Consider the following 26,454-nt stretch of genomic DNA (forward strand, 5'->3'; position numbering starts at 1 on the left):
CAGGAGCACTAGAAATGCTAGCAATATTAATTTTAATTACCCGGTAACCCGCAATGCCTATGGTCAGCGCCTAATTCAATACTGCGGGGCGAAAATACGGAATAGTGTACCACTCGAAATTAAAATGGCTAACAATTTCCTGTTTTTAGTTAAGCGCTTCTACTTCTCGATGATTGAGAATTATGTTTGTTGATCTTTTTATATCTGCTGTTGAGTGTTGCTCGCTATTACTTTGTTCACTGATCATTTATAACCGAGTCTTATGTTGGTGTCTTCTGTTGCTGTTATAACAAATGTGTACAATGGGCCTATACTAGCTTCGGCTATTGGCCCAGCAGTTTTTGCAAACGTTTTGTATATGTTATGTGAAAATAAAAAAAAAAAAAGTCATGCCGTTTGGTCTCTGCAATCCACCGGCGACCTTTGAACGAATGATGCACTCCCTTCATCGCGGATTTTAATGGACAACCTGCCTGTGCTACGTCGGCGACGTCGTCGTTTTCTCGCCGAATTTGTCTTCGCACCTTGAATGCCTTTCCAGTATACTCAATGTATTCCGTACAGCCGGCCTCCAGCTCAATTCATCAAAATGCCAGTTTGGTCGAAGCCAACTCATCATTCTTGGACACATGTTGACGCCTCCGAAGTACGACCTGATCCGGCTAAAATTCAAGCAGTCAAAGACTTTCCGCGTCCCCAGTCTTCGAAGGATGTGCGCAGCTTTGTCGGCCTCTGCTCTTACTTCCGCCGCTTTATCAAAGATTTTGCCCGCATCGCTCCTCCTCTCACCGACCTAATTAAGAAAGACACCGCTTTTATGTAGAGCCCTGACAAGCAAGGTGCGTTTTCAACGCTTATAAGCTTAGTGACGTCTCCCCCCGTCTTGGCTCATTTCGATCCCTCAGCTTCCACTGAAGTTCGAACAGACGCCTGCGGATATGGGATCGGTGCAGTGCTGGCTCAGCGCCAACATGGCAATGACAGCATCATTGCATATGCTAGCCGTCCTCTCTCTAACGCGGAACGCAATTATTCGATTACTGAGCGCGAGTGCCTCGCCCTTGTATGGGCTGTCGCTAAATTCCTACCTTACTTATTCGGCTATTCTTTCTCAGTTGTCACCGATCATCATGCGCTTTGTTGGTTGTCATCACTGTGAGATCCCTCCGGTCGTCTTGGTTGGTGGGCTTTGCGCCTTCAAGAATACTCCTACAACGTCATTTACAAGTCGGGGCGCCTTCATCCAGATGTCGCTTTTTTGTCACTATCTTGTAGAGCCCCCTAATCTCGGCGACGCAGAGGCAATTCCTTGTGTCTTCGCCTTTTCCAATCTCGCCAACATAGCAGGCGAGCAATGAAACAACCCATCTTTAAGAGCCATCATTGAAGGCCTGGCATCTGGAAGAACAGATTCTTCTCTCCAGCTTTTTGTTGTACAGGATGGTATCCTCTACCGCCGTAACTTTCATAATGATGGCTCTCGCTTCCTGTTGGTGATTCCCAAAAAGTTCCGCTGCTCTGTTATTGAAGAACTCCACAACCTGACCACAGCTGGCCATCTCGGTGTGTCTCGCACTTACGACCGGATACAGCGTCGTTTTTTTACCGGAACTATAGCGCAGCATCCGGCACTACATCGCAGCCTGCGACACGTGTCAGTGCAGGAAAAAAACCATCGCGGTCATCAGCCGGCCTTTTCCAACCTATTGACTTGCGCTTAGAACCATTTTATCGTGTTGGGCTTGACCTTTCGACCTTTTTGGCCCTTTCCCCACGTGAAGGTCGGGTCACAAATGGATCGCAGTGGCAACCGATTATGCAACATGCTATGCCATAATCCGAGCTTTACCCACGAGCTGCGTTACGAATGTCGCTGACTTTCTTCTACACAGCGTCATTCTCCATCACGGCGCTCCTCGTCGATTAATCACCGATCGTAGTCGCTACTTTCGTCCCGAGTTGTTGAAGACATTTTGCGTTCACGTTCTACGAAGCACAAGCTCGCGACCACGTACCATCCCCAAACCAACGGTCTTACCGAGCGCTTCGACCACACACTTCATCATCATCATCACCAGCCTGATAATACCCACTGCAGGGCGAAGGTCTCTCCCATATTTCTCCACTTAACCCGGTTCTGTGCTAGCTGCATCCACTTGACCCCTGCGAACTTCTTAATCTCATCCGCCCACCTAACTTTCTGGCGCCCCCTGCTACGCTTTCCTTCCCTTGGAATCCAGTTTGTTACCCTCAGCGACCATCGGTTATCCTCTCTTCACACTACATGTCCTGCCCATGTCCATTTCTTCTTCCTAATTTCCACTAGAATGTCGGTAACTTGACGGTTTTCTCTGACCTACTGTGCACGCTTCCTATCTCTTAATGTTACCCTTACCATTTTTTGTTCCATAGTCCTCTGAGTTGCCCTCAACTTAAGCAGAACTCTCCTGGTTAGCCTCCACGTTTCAACCCCATAGGGAGTACAGGCAAGGTGCAACTGTTGTATACTTTCCTCTTGAGCGATGCCGGTAAGCTGTTAGTCATACCGCATACTTACGGACATGTTATCTATGTATTTATCTCCTGGTCACCACGACTTGTATCTCCTGGTCACCACGACTCTTCTAAGCACGACACGACGGGTTATTCACTCTTCTTCCTGCTCTTTGGCAGGTACCTCGCTTTATCTTTGGACACGTTGGTTCCGCATACTGGCCGCCCCATAACTACCTACGCACGTGACGCCATTGCGCAAGCCACTGAAGCGCGCCAAGTAGGCCGTAGTCGGTTAGTCGCCTCTCAGACTTCTCAGAAGTCTACCTACGATAGGCGACATCACCACGTAACCTATGACCCTGGGTCCTTGGTTCTTTTGTGTCTCCTGCACGCCGCATTGGGCTCTCGGAGAAACTTTTGTGCCCCTACAGAGACCCTTATCGAGGGGTGCGCCAAGTCACTGATGTGACATGTGAACGTGCCCGTCTTGTGCTCGCGTCCTCCTACTCTCACCCCACTGCTGACATTGTCCATGTTTCGCGCCTGAAGCCATACAAATTCATGCCTTCTTTACCAGTTTGCGCCGGGACGACGCTTACACCATCGGGGGGACATGCTACGCGATGACGATGACGAAGTGTGTCCTTTTGCCTCAAGAAAGGGACAAGGTGATGACGAAGTGGGACTGGTTCTGCGTTGCTGCTCGCTGCTATGCCAGTACAAACTGTGCTGTATATATACTGTATATACATCGAGTTTCCACGTAACAATATATTTATTAAAGGTGTGGATACTCTGTGCACTTATAACGGCAGCCTACACGAGAGCCCTGTTGCCTAAGCAGGGTGCAGCGGTATTGATAAGCGCTACAATAAAAAAACATCCGCACTTATCACTGAACTCATAATTTTCAGTACTACAGTAATCGTATACAAAATTAATCTTTAAATGAACTAAATAACTCGTGATATACATATCACAGTTGCTAAAACAATGCTTTGCCTGTGGCAGTGCTTAAGGGGCCACCTCTGCTACAAGTGGAGTATGAGTTGAGTGGTTTGCCCCTCAAAAGCAAATTAATGATGAAATGAATTAAGATAAACAGCAAATGTAACTGTTATTTATTAAAAGAGAAAAAAGGCTGCCTTAGATTGATCTGAACAAAACTATTTCTTCCTCTGAAGCTTTAATTGTCATCAAACAGTGGGTGCCGAATTCAAACGCATCAGGCGTCTACCTTGCCGCCACAACCAGAGTGTTCATCATAGCGGTACCGCGAGCTAAGTGACTCTCATGATGAATTGAAGAAATAAATTCCTGCCTAAAAAGCGACTCCTGTCCTCTTCACTGCGAAATTGCGATTTGCACGACTGGAATATGTCAATATTGTATACAGACCTCTATGAGTAGACGGTCAGTAAATGCATAAGGTAGGAAGGAGGAGGGCAACGTAAGGGAACATATAGTCCCTGAGAAGAAGTGTGTTCCTGCTAAGGTGGCGTCGCATCTCTCCTCTGAAAAAACTCGCCACCTACGTGCTGGTCGACCGGCACCAGATCTCGGCCTGTTTAGCTTGTGGACTGCCCGCCGTCATCCGAACTGGTTGCAAGGCGAGACCCTATTTCGACGGAGGAAGTACACGGCTGCGCTATCTTACTGCTAAGGCTCGTAGATGTGAACGCGATCTCTCGCGACGCCAGTGGCATGCATGGTGCGAACAATTTTCTGCAAAATCCTCGAATGCGTCACCCTGGCGAACGTTTCGTGCAATAGAACATGGTCGCCATTCTAATGACGCAGAAGCAACAGCATGCTTTGCAGTTAATTTGTTGCCGGATGATTTCACCAAAGAAGCAGTACAAAAATTTTTCCCAAAGTATGATATATTGCCTCCTTCAGCTGCTAATTTGAATTTGGCAAGTATCCATGCAGATGCATACACAATACCATCTGCTAACGCAGATGGAATTACGAGTCCCTTTTCTATGCCTGACCTACTGGCTGCAACTGATGAAGCGAAACGGAAAACAGCGCCCGGCCCAGATAAAATTCAGTATGAGGTTTACAAGAACACGAGTGCCGTTGCACTCCCTCAACTACTAAACACCATCAACAATGTATGGCTGCATGGTGTCGTACCTGAGAGCTGGAAATCCGCTGTGGTGATCCCTACTCCCAAGGCAGGAAAGCCCCCCACTGACCTTGTGACCAATCTCATTAACATCAACGCTGTGCAAGCTTGGGGAGAACATGCTGACTACACCACTTTCTTGGTGGCTGGAACAGCGTGGTTTTTATCATCCCGCTCAAACTGGATTTCGTCCATACATAGCTACAGATGACGGGGTGGTGGTCTTGACCACAGCAGTACTGTCATCTACCCACAGCCGCAATGTGCGTACCATAATAGTAATGGACGTTGAAAAAGCATACGACAGCATCAGTCATGATGCAATCCTCAACGCATTTGACTTGCTCCACCTCCATTTGAGAGTGCGCAGTTTTGTCGCATCATTTGGGGACAGGAGAACATTTGCAATACGCCTCAGTGGTGACGCAGTTGGTTCCTTCGTTTCTCTACGTGGCGTACCCCAGAGATCACTATTGTAACCGACATTGTTCAATATTGCTTTCATCCCACTGGCATGGTGCTTACATGACATCCCTGAAATCAAGTTTTTGCAATACCCTGATGACATCACGGTATGGAGCACTTGCCAAGATCTGCTCACTCAGAAGGCTGCTTTCAATCAGCTTTAAATATTACCTCTTATTACGCTTCGTCCATTGGCCTTTGGCTTCCCGTGTGTAAAAATACACACACGTGTGTCGCTAACCGCTGGCGATGCCGTAAACTTACAGCAAATCCAATTCGTCTCTGTCTATCAGGCACCACACTACAGGGAAGTCCGAGTGTAAAATTTCTGGGCTTAACAATTCATCAGTCAGGATCAGCGACTGCTTGGCTTTCTCAAGCAAAAAAGCAAGCTATTCAGAATATGGGTTTGATGAGAAGAATTTATCCTAAAACGGGTGGCGCTGGCTCGTCTGTTGCACGCCAGTTGGTGAGGGCGATGCAGCTGCCACGTATTGTTTATCAAGCCCAGTTCCAGCATCTTACAGCAGCACAATGGGATCGCCTTGAAGCCGTGAACCAAAAAGCAACGAGAACCATTACATACCTTCCACGAATCACTCCGGTCGTAGCATTACAGGCGAATGCGCAGCTCAACACCATCGATAAGCTGGTGCAGCAGCGCCGTGATGCGCGCAGACCTAAATCCTCCTTATCACATTCCATGCAAGCACTGAGGGCGTACGCAACTTCACATATTATTGTTCAGCCACCTGCGCCTGTTCTCCATCTCTGGATGTTTGTACAATTAGGCAACAACAAGCCAACAGATAACCGCAGACCAACGTCTGGCAACTCGACATCGTGCCTTCACCAGAGATTTCACCAGCAAGATGCTCACCTGCTCAAGGATTCATTGTAATGTACGTGCATGCAAGCATACAAGGCTGTGAAGAAAAAACAGCAATCTACTGTCCATTGAAACCTAGCCTGAATCAGACATCTACGTTTAAACTTTCGGAACAACCTTCATCTTTCTGCGCTGAGCTCGTGGCAGTTGAGGAGGCGCTCTGCTCCGTGGCCGCCATTACTGTGCTCCCTACGGCCCAAGTTGTCATCCGCACTGACGCACTTCAAGCGGTACGTTTACTCCGACGTGTCAGCCGTTGCCCAAAAATATGTCAAGATATTCTCCAGCTCCCGGCGCGCGCCCGGAAGTCAGTACGTATTGAGTGGGTCCCACGGGACCTTCTGCCTTCACAAAGTCAAGCTGATTTAGCCACACACCTCGTGACCCAAGATTCACCATTACCACGGCTCCTTGATGTGGACGACGCTATCCTCCTTTTATCAAGAGGAAAACACCTCCGGCGCCGCATCACGTGCTCTTATCTTTCCGTGTGCGGTATCCTTCCCCCGCGGTCTCACCCGTGCAGAGGAGGTTGCGCTTAGGAGGATCCGGTTTGGGGTTGTCCTTACACCAGCTATCACTCGGACATGGTGACATTTTCGAAACTTGTAACCTCACCCATGGTGTCCGATATGTAAAGACGGAAATGTTAAAGCCGACATTCACCATTTTCTGTGGGTATGCCCAGCTTTGAAACCAACACGTATCCTGCACTTTACGATAGCTGGCCTTCAGCCAACAATCCTGCCTCGTATCTCGCTTGGACTCAAGGACCACCTCATCACTCAACCTTAAACTTCATAAAATCAGCCAACCTTTTTCCATTCATTTATTCATTAGCTCATTATTCATCTCATACCTTACTGATGCCCTGTGGCAATAAATATCGTTACAAAAAAAGTCCCTGAATAAGCTAAGCATGGCGCCATCTACCCTCCTGCGCCGGCGCCATCACTCTTTTCTCGTATTTCAACCACGGATTCCTCTATGCATAGCACCTAGCTCTTCTGGGTAAGCGCTTGCACCTGGATTCAATCCAGCTTATCAGCATTACTTTGGTTGAAATACTTTTACGTTTTATTATGGCTAACTGCCGAACATTCAGAGGTAATATCGATAGTGCATTCTTCTTGAACGCTTCTGTCAGCTGTCAGACACTGTGGAAGAGTATTCGCGACCTTGGGATGGGTTCATCTACATGTGCCTCCAGCCATCAGAATAACATTGCCCGTCAGCCGAACTATAGTGCATTAAAATACTGGAATGTGTACAGAATTTGGCGAACAGCAGAGGCGAGGAGCCTGCCCTGGTTGATGAAAACCTTACAGGACGCTGACCATGAGAGGAGTGCGGTCGCTTCATCGTGGCGCGGGGGAAGTTTTCTACTATGGGACCCTGTTTTCCGCTTGTACCATAGAGCGACTTCACTGAATAGACGGGAAGAAGACGCAACAGGAGAGACTGCACGTACATAGTAGCACGCCATACCAATTGTCAGTCATGCTAAAAAGCCAGATCTGCATTTGGCTTTGGGCTGCTATCCTAGCGACATTAGGCAAAATAATGAATTATAAAAATTGCAATTTCGTCGCGTTGTAAGACAGTTTCCTGGCGATATATTGATATTAGCAATATTAGCAAGTCTTAGTTCTTCAACTCACTCAGAATCGACTGTTGTTTAGCACAATTCGTAGTGACAGGTGGATTGATAGCTTTGAAAAACCTAGGATATTGCTATAGCACACTTGGCCACTGGAGAGTGGTTGCACCACTATTATAATTTGCGAAACGAATGAATTAGAATGGTTTGTACACTGTCGAATGTCCAAGTCGCGATCGCTTCGATTTGATATATAAAGTGGTTCTTACATGCAGATATATTTATTATTTCAGACGTCTTTTCAAAACGCTTAGAAAAGTTCCCTAGAGAACAGCGCTGAATTCCCATGTCAAATAATAATGAGAGCTAAAATTGCAACTTTAAATATCTGATGTATTTCGATGCATAATTTTTTGATGTTACCGTGGCAATGCAAATATTAGTAAACATTACAAATACGCTTTCTTGCTATGCCTGTATCTCGAATGTGATCCGCAAGATATGGAACCTATAAAACCGTACCACAGATATATTGGAAACATTTGTACCTTAGCTAGAGTGTTTCTCGTTCATTCAAGACTGGTAGTTTTCGCAAAGCGCGAATTGTTTCCCAGTTTCGTTTATTATTTAGGCGTGCACTGTTATTATGCATTAAACAGCGTGTATACAATTAGGGAGTAATTACTAATTGACATCCACCCAAGCGCAGCCATACGGCTACAAAGGAAAGCTATACAGCTTTAACAGAAACTTCGTAGTTAAAGAAAATTCGTCCTGCCCGGGGATCGAACCCAGCACCACCGCCTTTCCTGGGCAGTCACTCTACCGAATGGCCTAACCAGGACGGCTAGAAGAACAGATGGTAGGGCTAGCCGTCCTGGATAGCTCAGTCGGTAGAGCAACTGGCCCAGAAATTCGGTGGTGCCGGGCTCGATACTCGAACTGGGACGAATTGTTCGTTAACTACGAAGTTTAGCTTTCCTTTGTAGCCGTATGGCTGCGCTTGGGTGGATATCAATGAGTAACTATTCCCTTATTAGAAATCTACTCCACCTTGGGGGTTTCCTCTAAATATTCGACTGGTATACAATTAAGCCGCGAGAGCTATTATATGTGCGTTTAGCTGCTGTTTTCCATTGCAGTGGTTGTCATCGTCATTAGCGATTTTTCGCGACTGCCAACTTCCAATCGCACTGATTTCTTCGTTGGCTTCTGAAAAGACACTGTTATTATCATTGAACATAAAGCGCAGTTTTAAACCAAAACAAAACAAAAAAAAAAACAACTGTAGCCGAGGATGTGTAATTATTCGCAGTTTCTCCGCAATGAATATATGTTTTATATTTGCTTTATAACGTTTATTTGTTCCTAGCGCTAGCCTTCGCACTCACCTTGCTTGTGTTTTCATTTCTGTATGCTTTCCCTGTGGAAACTACAAGTACACGGGCATTATTGATGAGTCACACCAATGTACGTCCGTTTATATTTTATTATAATATAACTACCCTTTCAAACAGGGAAAGACTGTTGAGTGCATGGTTCTACCTGCTGCCTGCAAGTCTAGGTTGTATGACTTCTCGCTAAATATATGGCTTAGGTTTTGGTTGTTTCGTTTTTGTTGCATCGGAACATCCACTTTATTATAATTTTCCCATCTACCGTTCCTGAAATAAAACATCCACCAGCACTTATTTTCTTCTTTTCTTGATGTACCCTTTGCCAATAACAGTTCCAGCATGTTTACGAACGTAAGCTACCCTGCACGCAAACATGTGGCGAGCAACTTCGACTGCCTACTTGGTGCGAGTAACCAAATTTTTATATGCACAAAGAGGATTAACTATATTCCCCATGAGTACGCTGGTCAGAGTTGTTTTTCCTGCATGTACGTCCTACTTCTTTCAGAAAATCATGAAACGGGCTCTAATGATATGCGTTAATTTGGGCGAAGCTCCACGATCGGATACATTAGGTATATAAGCATTACTATGCTCGATTTAACGCCTTCTCAATGCCAGCAAAGACATTCATTACAGTGATCCAGCTGGCTCACCAAGCTGTTTGTTAGGCGCGCACAGCAGTCCTCTTTCATACGGCTCCCTCTTGAGGCATTCTTCTTTGAAATTACACCGTGTCCGCTCGGCGACGGCGCTCTTTCCAGTATTTCAGTACACTATAGGCAAACTGCACAAACTGTCTTGCGCGCTTCAACTTCGCAATGAAATTCAGTTATTCCCCCGAAACCTGCACGCATTTGAGCATAGAGGTGTCGCTGAGTTGCAAGCTACCGTTAACCATGCGAAAGCGCGATCTGGATTGTGCCATAGAATTCCTATTCTAGTGACGGTCTGCTCAGCCATATACCACATGTAAGAAACCTTTATGTCATGCAATAATTTGTTGTTAGCAATCCAATGGTGGACGGAGTAGTCTGCCAAGTGTCTTGCATGACGCTTTCTGCAGATCATATCAGCGCTAGCGTATGTGGCTCGTGTAAGACACAAGCACCGTTCTTAGCACTGCTTACCTCACCAAACCTAAACGTTAGCAGAAATGATCGGTTGAATTGCAGCTGTATTCCGCCCAATAAGAGATCCCTTCAAAGGCTATTTCACCTATAATAATGTACCATGTGGTTCCAGCAGCAGTAATGTATTATTTGTACTGATGATTCATTTGTTTTGTTATAGTGGATAACTGAAGAAATTTTAAACCAACATATAATCTCGATCATGCTATTTGGTCTTATAATATTTAAGGGTACACTATTATTTAAGCATTCGCATGGCCAGGAGCGGTTAAGTCGTTGGACTACAAAGCCGATTGACCCGGATTCATTTTTGCAGTGGCTGCTGAGTGTTGATGTAGGCGCAGCGCAACTGGCCCCTGTCTGACAACTAGCAGGTGGCTTCTTTAGTTTCCGCTGCTTCCAAAGAGCAAAGGCCAATGAAACAGTATCGTGGTTTGATCTTTACGTGCGGAAACTGTGCGGCGTCAGCAGAGTCAAACTCATTTCCCGTGGGTAAAGCCGAAACGAACAAAACGCACTGTAGAACCGCGCCCCACCGGGCGTGAAGCTCAAAGCAACATATTTCGCGTGAGATTATTAATGGAACGGCCATTGTGTCCATGTTAATGCGCGAGTAGAATTATATGAAAAATATTCGGGGGCCGATGGGGGGGCACATTCTGCTATATTGATATAGTGATACATACAATGCCTTTGAGCGTGCCTGACTCGCCGTAACAGTCAACTTGATTAACCATCGACTTGTTTGATGGCGCGAAGCCGGCAGAGTAAAACATGGTTCAGGAGTCAAGGGCAAGTTTATTCAGTGTAGAGGCACTGCATCGGTGAATACCGCGATGGATTGACAAGATGCAGTCAGCATAAATTCAAGCGAGTGACAAAGAAGTAGAAATCATGAACGAATCAACAAACACCATTTGTTTCAGTTCGAAAGTATTAGACGGGCCAAATATCCCAAATATACGAATTTGCGGACATGGGACACATACCAGAAAATTAGAAGGGTAGGCTTGAAAATCAATATGCAGAAGACTAAGGTAATGTTCAACAGCCACGGGAAGAAACAGCAGTTTACATTAGGTAGCGAAATACTGGAAGTAGTAGGCGAATATGTCTACTTAGGACAGGTAGTAACCGCACATCCGGACCATGAAAAGGAAATAACAAGAAGAATAAGATTGGGATGGAGCGCATTTGGCAAGCACTCGCAGATTATGACTAGCAGCTTTCCGGTATCGCTCAAGAGGAAAGTATACAACAGTTACATCTTGCCTGTACTCACCTATGGGGCTGAAACATGGAGGCTAACCAAGAGAGTTCTACGTAAGTTGAGGACAACCCAGAGGGCTATGGAACGAAAAATGGTAGGGGTAAAATTAAGAGATAGAAAGCGTGCATAGTGGGTCAGAGAAATAACTCAAGTTACCGACATTCTAGTGGAAATTAAGAAGAAATGGACATGGGCAGGACATGTAGTGCGAAGAGAGGATAACCGATGGTCGCTGAGGGTAACAAACTGGATTCCAAGAGAAGGAAAGCGTAGCAGTAGGCGGCAGAAAGTTAGGTGGGCGGATGAGATTAAGGAGTTCGCAGGGGTCAAGTGGATGCAACTAGCACAGAACCGGGTTAAGTGGGTGAATATGGGAGAGGCCTTCGCCCTGCAGTGCGTATAATCAGGCTGATGATGATGATGATGATGATGATGATGATGACACATACCAGTGTGCAAACTGGGAGCAGCTAATCTCAACTAAGCATGATTTTGCAAACGAAAGCTAGATGTCTCTTTTTCAGTTTCCAGCGCCGAGGTCGTGGCGGAAGCAGAAGCGGACGCGGGTGTCTCCAAGGGTTGTATCAGTGGTATTTCTGATTTTTTCAACTTTTTGATGTTGGCCTCTTGAAAAATGGCACGTACCCGCCATGGGCGATTGACCAAAGTGTGCCAACGTTCCAGCGTTGCAGTGTGCAACGTTGAGCCAGTAAAAGCTCTCGTTCTTCGCCGGTCTCTGCCGTAGCGTCGCACGTAGAACTTCCCTATCTCGAGCTAAATACTTTGCACGACTGCCAGTGTGAGCCGGAGTATCAAACAGCACATGCTCCACGAGGCCATCTTGACGGAGTAGATAGTCCCGGTTGACTCACTTGACCCATAGCGGAAAACGTGAAGGATGCATTGTTTATGGGAGCTCGTATTGAGTTACCCATAGATTGCAGCCATCGGCTTGTGAGGAAAAGCCGAGCGAAGTAAATGAAGCGGGCAGCTTAAGAAGGAAGCGCTACCTGCTCTGCGCGTACACATTGCGAAGAAGCGGGCGACGCAGTCTACTCTGGCTGCACCTGGGGTAAAGTTTAGCGCACCGATGATATTGGCCCGTCGAGGCTACTACAGCGTTCACTTTGAAAACTAACATTGGTCACATACTGTGATGCGCCATATACGCGATTAGTGATGAAAAAGATTTCGTCGGCTTACTAATACACCCGTACACATTGTGATACGTGGAAGTCAGCCGAGTCCATTCCATTCAATAAAACTGTCTTCTAGGCCGCATCCAGAATTCCAGCTGGTATCGTAGAGGATTTCTTACACTTTGCCCTGTGCTGCACTCGAAAGCATAGTAAGTGTCCATGAACTTGGGGCTATGTTAACGACAACAGAAAAGAGGCGAAAAGAGGCGCAGAGCGTAGTGAAATGGGCTATTCATGTGCGGTGCAAGGCCTCTTTTGGGAGAAGGGCTGAAGAGGTAACAACTAAACAAACAATAAACTGGCACGCGAAAAGACATGAAGTGTTTCTGCTAACCATATTATTAGACGTCTTGACGAGGGAGAGGGAAGAGGTTGGCGGCAAATTCCAAATTAGTATACTATTTGTTTACTGCCATGTTATAAGGTAACCTTCTTAGATTTCCACTAAATTCGGACAAACGATTCGCTCACTCTAACCTTTCCGAAAAACCATTTTCACGACAACATAAGGCTTTCTGTCCCATGATTAAGAATAATGCATTAGTAACCTCAGCAGAAAGTGAAATCAAATTTTGTAGGAACGCAACAATGCTTTTGATAACTAGCTACAGCATGACCACTGTTCTAACACATAGAGGTACGTTCAATAACAAGCAGGCTTCACGTGGTGGTGCAGTGTTTAGGGCTCTCCACTAGTGTGTCAAGGATACTGGATCGAATTCCGGCCATCGCGGCCCTTTCCCATGGCGGCAAAAAGAAAGGCGCCCGTGTCTGTACTTGTCGGTGCACGTGAATGAAGTCGTTGAAATTGTCTTTTATAGCCTGAGTCGCTTTATGACGTTAAACCCCACAAAACCACAAAACCACTTCCCGAGGTCTCCTATATGGCGCCTATCATATCCTCCGTTGCTTTGTGAAGTTATATCCCACAAAACTAAAAATATCGGGAAATGGTTTGCAAATCAGATGTATTACAAATATTGCTATAATGCCTCGAACTTCTTCAAAGAACACACTTCGAGCATTAAAATTTGCCACTGACTCTTTCAAGACTTGAAGGCTCCAATATCTTAAGGGCTGTGGCGCGAGATTCTTTTCGTGCGCTTCGGGACGTCTGGTAGAGCCATTTGAGAAAGGAATTCCATTGTGGGAATAGTACCTACTCTGCTCGAATCGCGTCGGAATTGAAAGGGGTGTTGGGTAATCATAGAATTGATGTTTGTGGTCAGGTTCTCCTTTGCCCTTCGTGCTTTCGTTGTTGGTTGCATTCTCAATACGTATTTTCCTTCAGGACGAGCATAGCGCATAATTTTCATATCGCCTAAATTTCAGTCATAATAGTTTCATCTTACCATTGCCAATTTTACCTGCGACTACCTACGAGGGTATGAATACGCACTTCGTGAACACGCGGCACAGTTTCGTCGGTTCATGACATCAACGGCCGTCGAGCACGGGGCTGTCTCACTATATTCTCTCGTCCATCTTTGAAGAGCTCATGACACTTTAAAACTTCAGTTTTTGATATGCTTTTTTCCTTAACATCTTGGCGAATCATGCCCAATCTCTGTCTACCTGATTGCTTTGTTCCGAAAAGATTGATGGCGTGTCCTTGGTCATTTAATGCCAAGGACACGCCATCAATTTGTGTGCCTTTTGTGCTTGTACCCAATTATTTGCCAAGGGTCCAGTGGGAACGCCACCTAACCTGAACGTGCGCTTGCAGATGAACTGTACATGGTGCGTCCTGAAGCTCACAACCCTCACCATCATGCATGTGCGGTGCGCGTGGCACTGCGATGTAATGTGGAATAAGCAAACAATTGTTTCCTGTACATTTCAACAAATACTATATTACGGTACATAACAGAAAATGTTCCTTCATTCTTTCACTTTTGAATAGCACGCAGGAGGATATTACTGATTCTGTATACATTAGCTAATTCAAATTACGTAGCATTTTATCGCCTTTTTACTGCAATATATACAAGCTAAATAGCTGCACTGTGAAAAGGTAAGACGTTGTTGCGACCAATGACGTAGCTTCAGCATTACGATAGATGAAAAATGCAAAACGCCAGTGTATGCGCGATGTCATTGCAGCGGTGCATTGTGATGAGCAATAAAGGTTCTAAGTTATCTGGAGCTTTTGGCTGTTGTCTACCACATACCTGCTGCGGTATGTTGCTTTGTACATTATAGATTAAAAAATACCAATTTATGATAACAAGATTGTGCAAAAATGAACAATGTACTCACACGTGTTTCAATGTTCCCCTGAAAAACAAAATGCAGTGGGTGTTTTATCGCAATAATTTCGTAATAGTATTACGAAATAATAATAAAGCAATCAAAGCATTTCTTTACCAGCACATTTTTTGAACTCTAGGCGCTCGAAATATGGTGAGGAGGTACCAGATTGATAATGATGCGACTGCCCTCAGATGCCTAAAAGAGAACGTGTGACACAAAGCCAGAGTACTTGCTACATTGTTACAAACCCAAACACCGAATACGTCGTGCCTTTTATGTCTACAGGGTCTATTAAACACAAGAAAATTCAAAACCTGTTATTAAAAGGATGAACCGTCAGGTAAATTTTGTAATCTTCCACAAAGTGATTTAATCTAGACGGAGTGGGTTATAGTAACTATGTGAACTGTTAAATGTTACTTTGGTTTTTCTTAAACTTTTTCCAGCGCTCCTGAAGCATTGTGGACAAAAACTAAATTATTCTGCATGCTGCTCTTGATAATTCATCTTATGCGCATACTTCTTTTCGGGCTTAAGTTATGAATTCTAAACTTATGGTAATATCACACAGTATTGTCATTCTTTCTGCCTTCACACTTCACCTTTGCCTTTGCCAACAATTTAGAGTAGTTGGCCATTTTACGTTTATTTCATAAATATATTTTCCAAAAATTTTATGCTAACAATTTTTGTCAAATCTATGCTCGCTATTCTCTCGTAAGGTAGAAACGCAGGGTATGTCAAAAAGTAGTGGCTGCTTTCCGAGCTCAAGCTATATGGAACGAAATTTTATCGGGAGATTAGCAGGCGCCATTGTGAAATTAGCATATCACAAGGCACGACAAGTGCTGGTGACTCCTCTCGTTTGGTTTACTATATTTACTTGACGTCAACGTTTAAGCACGAACTGCTTATTTTAGTTTTTGAGCGAGATTATAAGTTGGATGTTTGAAACGCCGCTTACGAAGCAAATATGAAGCAGCTATCATGCGAGATTATGAAATATGTAAAAATATCATGTATAGACCAAAATGACATATTTTCGTTGCAGCACTAGCTGTTCCCATGTCTTGGAGTAACGAGCTGTCAAAATGTAAAGGCTCTGTAAACTTGGACGATAAGAGCATTTTCTGTTCCTTGGTAATATATTAAGATAATGATATAAATGCAAAGGCAGCACAGGTTGCGTTCTCCAGAAACTAAGCGTTAATGTTTTTGTAATCGCCGTCCAGGGCGAAATTTCACGCGCATTTTTTGCTGGTGCGAAATGGCATTTTACGTGGCCGTGCACCGAACGGTAGTCGGGTTGCGTGGCGTCAAAACGGAACAAGGTATTTGAGCGGAGGTGTAGATTGCCTACTCAGGTTTCCGCTCACTTTTGTTAGGAAATTTTCGCAAAACATAATTGTGACACATGAGCTCCACATTACAGAGCATGACGCGATAGCATAGGCTATATCTCCAGATATTTTCTCGTAGTGGTGGCAAGGCCGTAGACACCAAAAGAGGACATAGGACTGATAGTCTATATTGGGCTGACTTGCATCCGCAAAATAACTAAGCAACTCGGCAGCGGCGAAAGCAACAAACATGCTCGTCGATCATTGAAATAAAAATGCTTGCCTCACACATCAACGCTCAATTTAAAGGTGGCTCAGAACCATCCAGTTAAGGTCCCAAACTGTTACTAGGACAACATGGAATATTGTTGAAACATACGCGAGTGGTAGGAATCTTCGAGACAGATCTCAGCGCATCTTGCGCGACAAATTTATAAAGGCGTATCTCGCGACATCGAGCATCAAGAAACAAGGACAACATAATCGATATACGCGCCATAATGAGAGTAATAAGGTCGTACGCCAGCGGCTGTCAGAAAACAAATACAGATTTCAAGGTTTTGCGGCATTACACCCCCCTTAAAAAGCATCAACCTAATGTTCTAAAACAAACAAAGCAACCTAAACATATTGAATACAAAGTATAAACACCTTGGCTTCTTTAACGCACGTAATAAAGCTTCAGAGGAAGCACATGTACGATTTATGGGTCGCGCTTCGCCTTTTTGATGCTGTCGTACCGTCGGGAAGGACTTCACAGTCGAGTTGTCCGACGTGGCGAAGCATTTTGTATGGCCCAAAATATCGAGGCGGCAACTTTTCCCTTAGTCCACGGCGGCGAATTGGAGTCCAAATCCACACTTCGTCTCCTGGCTTGTACTCAGCGTGGAATCGTCGTAAGTTGTATCCCTGAGTGCCGGTACGCTGTTGGTCTTTAATACATAGCCTAGCAAGTCGTCAGGTCTCCGCTGGACGCTGCAGGTAGGCAGCGACGTCAAACTTGTCCTGGCCGGTGACGTGCCGTAGCATTGCATCGAGCGTCGTCCTGGGCTCCCTGCCATACACAAGCTTAAACATGGTCGCTCTGTTAGTTCCCCGGACTGCTGTGTTATACGCGAAGATGACGTATGACAGGATGGCGTCCCAGGTCTTGCGTGCGGCATATACGTACATGGCGGTCATGTCTTGGATTGCTGTCCTACGGTGGCTCGTTTGTAGTACAAGATGGCGTTCGTGAGCTCCGCCGTATATGCAGTTCCGCTGGCGATACATTAGTGGTGCGGGCGGAGTCTGTCTTTGAACTCCATCCTTCCTTATGTCCGTGATGAGCACCTCAGGAGCACCGTGTCACTACAGTGTTCGTTCAACAAAAAAAACTAATAACCTCTACTGCGTAGAGTTGGGCAGGGCTTTGGCTGCGGAGTAGCGGGTCATGTATGCAGTTGCCCCGACGATCCATTTGCTCCCCGCTGTTCAAGTTGGGAAGGAGCCGAGTAGGTACATCCCAATTTGTTGAAAAGACTTGATCGGTGGCAGTATCGACCTCAGAAGAAAAGCAGGTTTCATACACGGCACGTTCTCCCAAATGGGCAAAAACGGCAGGTAACCGTGGCCAGTAATATATTTTCTTGTATCCTGTGCAACGTGCACGCAAACCTGAGATGCCCTGCTGTCGGCTCATCGCGCTGCGCCTGCAGAATCTCGTGTCTGAGGGATTCGGGTACAACAAGAAGCTGCGCGTTTCGTTTGGCTGCGGAGTTCTTCACGACGATATCATTGTCCAGGGAAAACACCGAGAAATGACGCCGAAACACACCAGGAGGGGAAGCGATCTTTCTTTCGAGGTAATCAGCCAGGTAATTTTGCTCAAGATTCGAGCGTTGCTGCTGTGCGAAGCTGCTGGCACTCGATGGTTCCAAGAAGGCGTCTTCGTCATCTTCGTTTGGTGGCACATCAATGGGGCTCACGACAAGCAGTCTGCATCGGAGTGCTTGAGGACGTACATCTCGTGGAGGTGCTGCCCTTCGAGGCCCGTTGCACCCCTTCAAGCAAAGACAACAGCCCTTTTCCTCTCACCCTGGGGGACCAGCGAACAGGACACCGAACCAGCCGCCAACTTCAAGAGCTCGAACCCGAACACGGTCTGCTGCCGGACCCCGTTCGACCCATTACTACCCCTCCTGTCGTAGGTATGCTACTCAGAGAAGAAATTATTTAGAAATACCTCTTGCTGGCCTAGGATTGCAATTTCCAGTTTCTGTCCTTCTTTCCCTTTGGTGCAACCATCAAAGGGTATGTCGTAAAACCGGTGTGTGAGTTACTTCACAATTATAATATTACTACTGGAAGATTTGTGTGTTAGCGCTGATGTGTCTGATTTGTACACTTTTTTGTTTTCTATTTATTATAATTTTTAATATTTTACAATTGTAATCTATTTTCATTGTTTTCTATTCCTATCGCCTCAAAATTTAAAATTATTTCAGCGACACTAACTCCTAATTATTAGGTTATATATCATACAGTCAAATCGAGAATATCAATTATATTATGTAACCTACAATGAAATCTGGCCAATCCCCAACTGTGGATATGTGCCATTATAACGAGGGAGGAGAAGAAGAAGGAATCAGCCAGAGCGAGCTTCTGGCTGCCCTCAAACAACACTTGCTTGAAACTGTCATCGTCTCTATTTTTAAGACTAGTGGGCAGTCCTTGGAGTTGCGGTTAACCTTTAGTAAAATAAAAATTTCATACCATTAATCTAGCCTAAATGGCTTCGCGTTCCACATTTTTCAGCTGTTTAGAGCGGTAATACTGTACATAACGTATGCCAAGAACCACCCTATTTAGGCCTATATTAATACTGCACTGCAATCCTAACCAAAGTTTGGCTTATTTGCATAGTTCTACGGGATAACATATAAGGACCTATCAATTTAAAACGCATCGCTGTCGATGTAGAACTCACCTAAACCAGCACTGTGAGATACTTATCCGCAGCTCTGGCTCAATGATTAACTGAACCGGCTTCTGAACCGCTTACCCTGGGTCCGAAACCGACCACGGCGACCATGTTTTCAAGGAAACGAAGTACACAGGTGTTCATTTTCTCTGCGATTGCAGTGCGTGCTAGCAATCCTCCGCTGACCGAATTCATTCCGCAAACCTCCACTACGTGCCTCTCTCTTACTTGTTTCATCTAAACAGGATTGAGGCGGCACATGGAGCCCTGGACTGAGGGCTCCACTCAGGAAGAAAATGAAGTTTACATAATAAATGTTTTTCCTCCTCCTTCTCCTCCTCCTCCTTTAAACTTCCTCTATTCTCATTTTGCATTATGCAAGTGCACATTCAGCCCTGGTAGCCATATTGTGGTTTTCCTTTTCACTAGACCATTAGCACAAGATGTCAGAAAAAAATATGCACAGGGCATTGTACAAAAATGGTGAATCAACTATTTTTTTTGTGAGCAGCGTTCAGTAGTTTCCATGATGTTTCGCTTGTCATGTTACATTTATCACCTTGTCAAGTTGGAGCTATTCTGCGACAGATGTTGCAACCGAAGATGTGTGGTGTGTACCTGCACTTCTATAGCATTCATTACCTGTTTACATTCTCACGGAGAAAAGACACTGCCAAGAAACCAAACTTGTAATATTTTTGCCAAACACATTCTATGCTCTGTGCCATTCTGTTAAGACGTGAAATTTGCGTAATAAAAAGACGATGTTACTAGCGCGATTCTGTATATATTTAAGGATAATAATAATCATTATGTGCCTTTTTGTAAACTGCATTTACTTTAGAGCAGCAATGAAAATGTCTTTTCTAGCTCATGTATCACAATATGAGGGCAAGTTAGAGGTTCCTTCTCTAAAAAACTCTTCAACGGTTCAGTAGATATACAAGGCAAATGCGTGCCGAAAAACACTAGACGAATGTTATCTGCTGCTCTATTTTTATACAAGTGATACAGAAGCCACCTTCTAGATTTTAATTTCACCTCGTTCAAGAAAGGAGTACAACTAACGAATACCCTCAAATCAGTTGGGACCGCCACTTCGTATACAACGATGCATGCATTTGACAGAGTTCAATATAGGATAATGAAAAACTCACGTTGGTAACTCGTTTTGGAAAGCCTCCCTGCAAAAAAAAATTTGAAACAATCTTTAGTGTCTTGAGATGAGTAAAAATGTTCTCGACTTTCTTTCAAAATTCTGTAGTTCAAATGAAAACCATACTTTTCTCTCCCACAGAAGCTCGGTGTTGAGCGCTCTCCAGTACATAGACAATTGATTCTTGTTCGGTCCGTAATGGGTTTGCAAATTTTTTGTAAAAGGGAACAGTTCAAGGACTGTGCAATATACGTATGAGCTCGGTATCTGCGTTTGGACTAGATTCGGCCTCTATACATATAAAGGGCGTCTGAGAATCACGCGCGCAAGAATTTGTATATACCGCCAGTCGGAAGGAATAATAATTATAATCATAAACAGACAGCTTCTATCAAACTTTTTCTTTGACGTACAACTGCCCAGTCCCCATGTTAAAAATATATTTTTCAAATTTGCTGCATATGTTAAATGCTAGTTTGGCATTGGCTAAATTGGTTTAACACAAAACCCCTCGGTAAGGGGAGGCGCTACCCAGCCAAATTGAATCCCAGTATAACACACTGCGGAGGGGTTTCTTGCAGCATTTCTGCAAAGCCTCATTGTTCTTGGTGATTACTTCACTTTCCACGCAATTAGTGTTTATCAGAGTATCAACTAACAGTGAAAATACTTTGCTTTAACTTTGGCTTCCGCATTTATTTGCAGTTAGGTGTGCCAATAATTGAATAAATGACTGGTTGAGAGAGTGAAAAACGTTGAGTCAAATGGATGTAGAAGGTGAAGTTTTGGTCACATTTCGCTTGGGCACTTGCCGAAAGTCCTTGTACTTTGGTGGCGTCTACGGCCTGTAGAAGCAGTTGCAGTTGTGTCTGCTGCTCTATATTCAATGTAAAGTTAGCTACCCATATTTTTTCAGACCCAGATAACAATCCGGACTCAAGTGTTTTAATAAAATTTCGTTTGTGCCTAATATATTAATAATTTACTTAAGGTACTCATGAGCGCAAAGAGTAAGCGATCCACTACGAGGAAGGTCTGTCTTCGTCTCTTCTCCGTGATTCTTCTACTGCTTACGCTCACCAGTTTCCTCAGAAAAATCATGTTTGAGGTGCGCCCTTTCGGTGCACCTATTTCACTTGTCAATACTATGTTCTCCATGTCGAAAGCTGCTCCTTTTTGGTTCTGCCAAAAAGATTGCTTCGACGTTCTTCAGATCAAAGCTGCGTCTTGATTGATGATTTCTCTGCAGGTAGGTATAAAGTTCTGGCTAGCGAATACCGCTGCAGGATCCCTCTGCGTCTGTTGAGTCTGTCTCGATAGGTAAATAGTCGGATAGCAATGGGGTAGCAGATGGGCATTTTGGGGATCGAAATGGGGCGTTGGCTGCCCCTTGGAGAAAGGTGCGAGCAGGTTTATTGTTGCGCATGTTTGGCTGTTATTATAGATGGCCGCTGATTGAGTTCTACCTGACGGCAAACTATCCCCATGTTCAAAATATAGGAAACTGTTCCCCAATCGCTTACAATGTTTTACCAGAGATCCTGCTATTTCAAGGGCCGAAGCAGCCTTCTCTCGTATAGTTTTATGACATTAGAACAGTCCCAACGGGTACGCATTTGCCATCCTTTTCGCGACAGCTGCTTCTACTATACTGGCACCATCATAACATCAATGTTGAGTACCTCTTTGTCGTTTTAGAGATTTTTATCATATGCTTTGGCCCGCCTTTCTCGGAGTTCTATGTGTTGGTCAAGACTCATGTTCGTTTGTGTGAAGGGAATACTTAATCTCACCCAGGAAGTTCACTTAATTTTCTCTTTGCTCTTCATAATTCATTAACACTTACGCTGAGTTCAAATTCTTAGAGACATATACGTTAAACGTATGTGGTGTAATCCGTGCTACTCCTAGATTACTGAAGCAGAGCGAAAAGTTGGGCATATTGGTACTGGTTCATCTTGAAGGAATAATAGCGCAGAATAAAGACATCACTTCAAGGAACGCACCACGAGCCCTCACTAAGAGCAAAAGCGTTTATTCAAATGCATCAGAATAAATACAGAAAAACAAGACAAAAACCAAGGAACAAAGTCATAAGACTAGCAATGGCAATCTAGAAAATAAGCTACTTTCTCCGTCAGGGCAAGGGATGGGTCAGTCATGCTGGTATCTGTCTTGGCAATTAGTATACTTCAGTAATCTCGAGAGTCATTTGATCATGATTAGTAAAGATTCCTATTGTCTGGTCGAGGTGGGCTTCGCAAAATTTATCAGTTTGCCGGTGTTCTTGCACATGGCATGTGAGATGTGTGCCTGTGCCATTTTTATTATCGCTGCTGTGATACGTGAGTCGTGTGTTTATGCGACGGTCAGTTGGGCCGATGTATGGAGGAGGAGGAGGAAAAAACGTTATTTGCAGAAGAATTCGAGGCACGCAGGCCTCCTGCGTCTCCGCACGACCCCACTCACGATCTAAACGTTCATATTATGTTTATCCATGACGTATGCGGCCCGGCTGACGACGATCTTCTGCCTGGCCGGGTCCGCTGATCGCAGTGAGGTCTCCCAGTCCTCCCAGGTTCGGAGAGGCACCGGCCCGGCGGGGGGAGGAGACGCCGGGCAGGATAAAAGAATGTGGGTAAGAGTGGCCTTGGGGTGGGAGCACAAAGTGCATAGGGGGGATACCGGCTGAAATTTCGAAAGTAGAGCTGGTGTCGGTAGAGTTCGTGTCTGCAGACGACGCCAGATTGACTGTTCTCTGATAGTGAGGGATGGGTGGGGTGACGGATAGATGAGGCGCTCAGCGCGGGAGTTTGCGGTGAACTCAGCAAACGAGTGCATACGATCCTTCGAGAAATCCCCCATGAGGTCCCCCTGTGCCCGGTTTCTAGACCCTCGGGCTAAGGAGTCGGCAGCCTCGTTGCCGGGATTTCCCGAGTGCGCAGGCACCCAGATGAGCTCAATCCGTCGGGGGAGGTGGGAGGTGGGCATGTGCAGCAAGCGGTGCGCCGGAGGATGAACCCGGCCCCTGGCATAATTTAGAATGGCAGTTTTTGAATCACTGAGTATGTAACTGGCATCGGTGTATGCCAGAGCAATAGCTATAGCGGTCTCCTCGGCTTCTTCAGGGGTCGTGCCTGAAGGAAGCTCAATAGTTAAGGGGGAAATGTGGGGGTTGTGGACAACTGCAGTGGCTCCGCTCTCATCGCAGGCGGCATCTACCCAAACGGCATCGGGCTCATTCCCGTACCATTTGTGGAGCGCTGCCGCGCGCGCCTTCCTGCGACCTTGGTCATAGTGGGGGTGCATGTTCCGCGGTAATGGTTTGACATAGATTGAAGTGTAAATTTGGCTAGGGAGTGTTAATAGGGATGAATTGTTTGCAGGAATAGTGATGCCTAGCTTAGTGAGTATATGTCGCCCGGTAGTTGTAGCAGCTAATCTGAGGTATTGTGCTTGTAAATGGGCCTCTCGAAGTTCATGTATGGTATTATGGACTCCAAGTTCGAGTAGTCTCTCGTTACTAGTGCTTTTCGGTAATTTAAGTGCTGCCTTTGTTGCTTGCCGAATTAATGAGTCTATTTGGTGGACCTCACTGCATGATAGTTTGAGGTATGGTGTAGCATAAAGAATTCTGCTGAGGGTATAAGCGTGCACTACTCGAAGTGTGTCCGCCTCTCGAAGCCCATGTGCGCGTCCTGTCACCCTTTTTATGATTTGTGTGGTGTTTGCAACCGCCTTTTTGAGCCGCTTAATTGTGTCGACACCTTACGAGACGGGAATCTTGTTAACTACATTATTCCCCAGGCTACTATCGGCTTGTCGTGCTTTATGTTGCATTTTCTGCACGTGCTCGCGCTATTCCTTGCAGCGGCCTTTTTTTCAAGCGCAACAAAAACGGCTGAGTTTGTTCGGCGCTAAAAACCTTGTAGCGTGCAGCACCTTCTTAAGCTCATGAGCAGTGCGTTGAGTATGAGACAAAACTGCAAGTGTTCTCAGCTGTCTATATTCTGGGAAATGCTTGTATTTTCCACAGACATCTTTCACCAATCTTGCCATCTTCTCGCAGGCCCTAGTAGACATGATATGGATAGCCAGCACTTACCCGCCGAAAGATCTGTCCTTCGAGACGTGCTTTTACTACATGGTAACAGGACTCAATTATCCTCTAATGCCTGACTGAGCGATGCCACCCTTTAGAAGTTTTGAGTGCCCTGGGGAGAAGTGCAGCAACTATAGTGGTGTGGAAATTGAAGGCGTAGGTCGAGAAACTGCAGCACGTTGCCTTTGGGAATCTGCATGGTGACATTCGGGCCGACTGCTCTTTTGTTAAACACTTTTAGCACGTCTACGCCATGCTGGACTCATGCTGAACTTCTGAGGCATGAGAAATGCAAAGAAAGAGCACGCCGTATGGTGTTCTGGTCTGGTCTGAGCACTGACATCACTATAATGGCCCAAAGTTTTCCCACTTGTCGAAGATTTCCTAACAAGGTACCGTAAGAACCGTTGCTCATGGACCCTGTGCCTGAATGTGCATGGTGTCGAGTTTGTGTGAGTATTTTTCCGTTTGATGAATCTTCATACACCCTAGCATAGAATGCACTCTCAAAGTTCTCAGAAGTAGTGCAACTTCAAAACACCACAGCAAGGAGTGCAAATGCAACACTCAGCGCCATGTTCACATGCTACGGTATACCGCTTAAGGCGCGGACAGACAACGTACCACAATTAGGACGATCGCTGTATTCGCTAGAACATTTGACCGCACTCACGTCACATTAAGTTCCCATTATTCGGAATCCGACGGATAGTTAGAGAAGGGCATATAGGTTATGAAGCGAATACTGAAAAAAACTGCATTCGCAAGGGATGAGTTCTTGCTGGGGCTCTTGGCCTACCGCTCTAAGCCCTTGGAGGATGTTTAATCGCTAGCAGAACTTCGTCAGGGCTGGCTCCTCAGAGCCACCGTTTCATAATTTTGCCCAGAATCGAAAGCTGAAGTAAGGAAGCAACACCAGAATAGTCGCGGGAAGTCCCTATCATCTTTGAATATATGATCAACTGTGAGACTCGGGAAAGGCGTGGTCAAACAAAGCAAGTGTCATCGCCACTGCGGCCCCTAGGTCCTGCGTGGTAGAAACCGTAGATCATCGGATGTTTAGACGCAGCAGAAAGTATCTTCTCCGTACTAGCGAAGATTATGCACCGAACGCCAGAGCCGAAGACGACTGGGCTTCCGTTGATCTCGAGCTATTCAACACCATCGCGTCTGGTTCAAAACGCTCTGCTGCGCGATCGGCGCTGGGATCTACTGGCTCACCCTGCAACAGTCTTACGCCGGTAACGCAGTACCCGCCAGCACAGTAGGCCATACACCACCAACTGATGCGAGGCTTACTTGTCCTTAGGAGGCCACACAACTTGAATACAACGCTAGTTTCCATCAAGTACCCTGAACTCTCATTTTTTTTACCCTTCATGGGATACATCGGACAAGCGCTGTACTACCTTACTATACTGATATCTAGAGCAGCCAAAAAGTCTGAAAAACAATGCCATTGACGGTAGGGAAATGCTGTCAGACGTTCTGCCAGTGAAGGAAGAAGAAGTTAAAAAAGCTTTAGAAACTATGAAAAGGGGGAAAGCAGATAGAGAGGACCAGTCAAATATAGATTTGTTGATGGACGGGGGGATATCGTGCAAGAAAAAAATCGCCTCCTTTTATGCGGGGTGCATGGTGTCATCAACGGTACTGGAACTATGTAAGACCGCAAACATTATAATAATTCATACGAAAAGGCACGCTAAGGACTTCAAAAATTACAGACCAATCAGCTTACTCTCTGTTGCGTATAAGGTATTTACCAAGGTCATCGCTAATATAATCCAGACAGCTTTAGGCTGCTACCGAGAAAAAGATGAAGCAGGTTTTCGGAAAGAGTAGTTTACTATCGATCATTACCATACCATCTACCAGCTGATAGAAACTTGCTCTGAATATAACCAGTCCTTATACATAGAATTTATTGATAACAAAAAGCATTTGACTCAGTAGAAACCTCGGTGGTCATAGAGACATTGCGAAATGAGGGTGTGGACGAGCCGTACGTTAAAGTGCTGGAAGATTTATATGGGCTGCACAGCAACCATATTTCTG

General features: G+C 45.3%; 1 protein-coding gene across 4 annotated transcripts in view; it reads right to left on the minus strand.

Moving 5' to 3' along the window:
* Window positions 1–26,454, minus strand: part of LOC146170906 (uncharacterized) — a 141,491-nt gene that overhangs the window by 84,339 nt on the left and 30,698 nt on the right. For 3 of the 4 annotated variants that reach the window (XM_084586704.1, XM_084586707.1, XM_084586705.1), the window contains exons 3-4: window positions 20,296–20,322; window positions 14,840–14,857 (exon numbers count right to left, since the gene is read on the minus strand). In XM_084586704.1, coding sequence (XP_084442830.1) covers window positions 14,840–14,857; window positions 20,296–20,322 — 45 coding nt within the window. The remainder of the gene's footprint in view (window positions 1–14,839; window positions 14,858–20,295; window positions 20,323–26,454) is intronic. The other variant, XM_084586706.1, reaches the window with a different exon arrangement.

Source organism: Amblyomma maculatum, unplaced genomic scaffold (assembly GCF_055883805.1).
Source record: "Amblyomma maculatum isolate TAMU_Amacu unplaced genomic scaffold, ASM5588380v1 scaffold_28, whole genome shotgun sequence".
Classification (NCBI taxonomy): Eukaryota; Metazoa; Arthropoda; class Arachnida; order Ixodida; family Ixodidae; genus Amblyomma; species Amblyomma maculatum.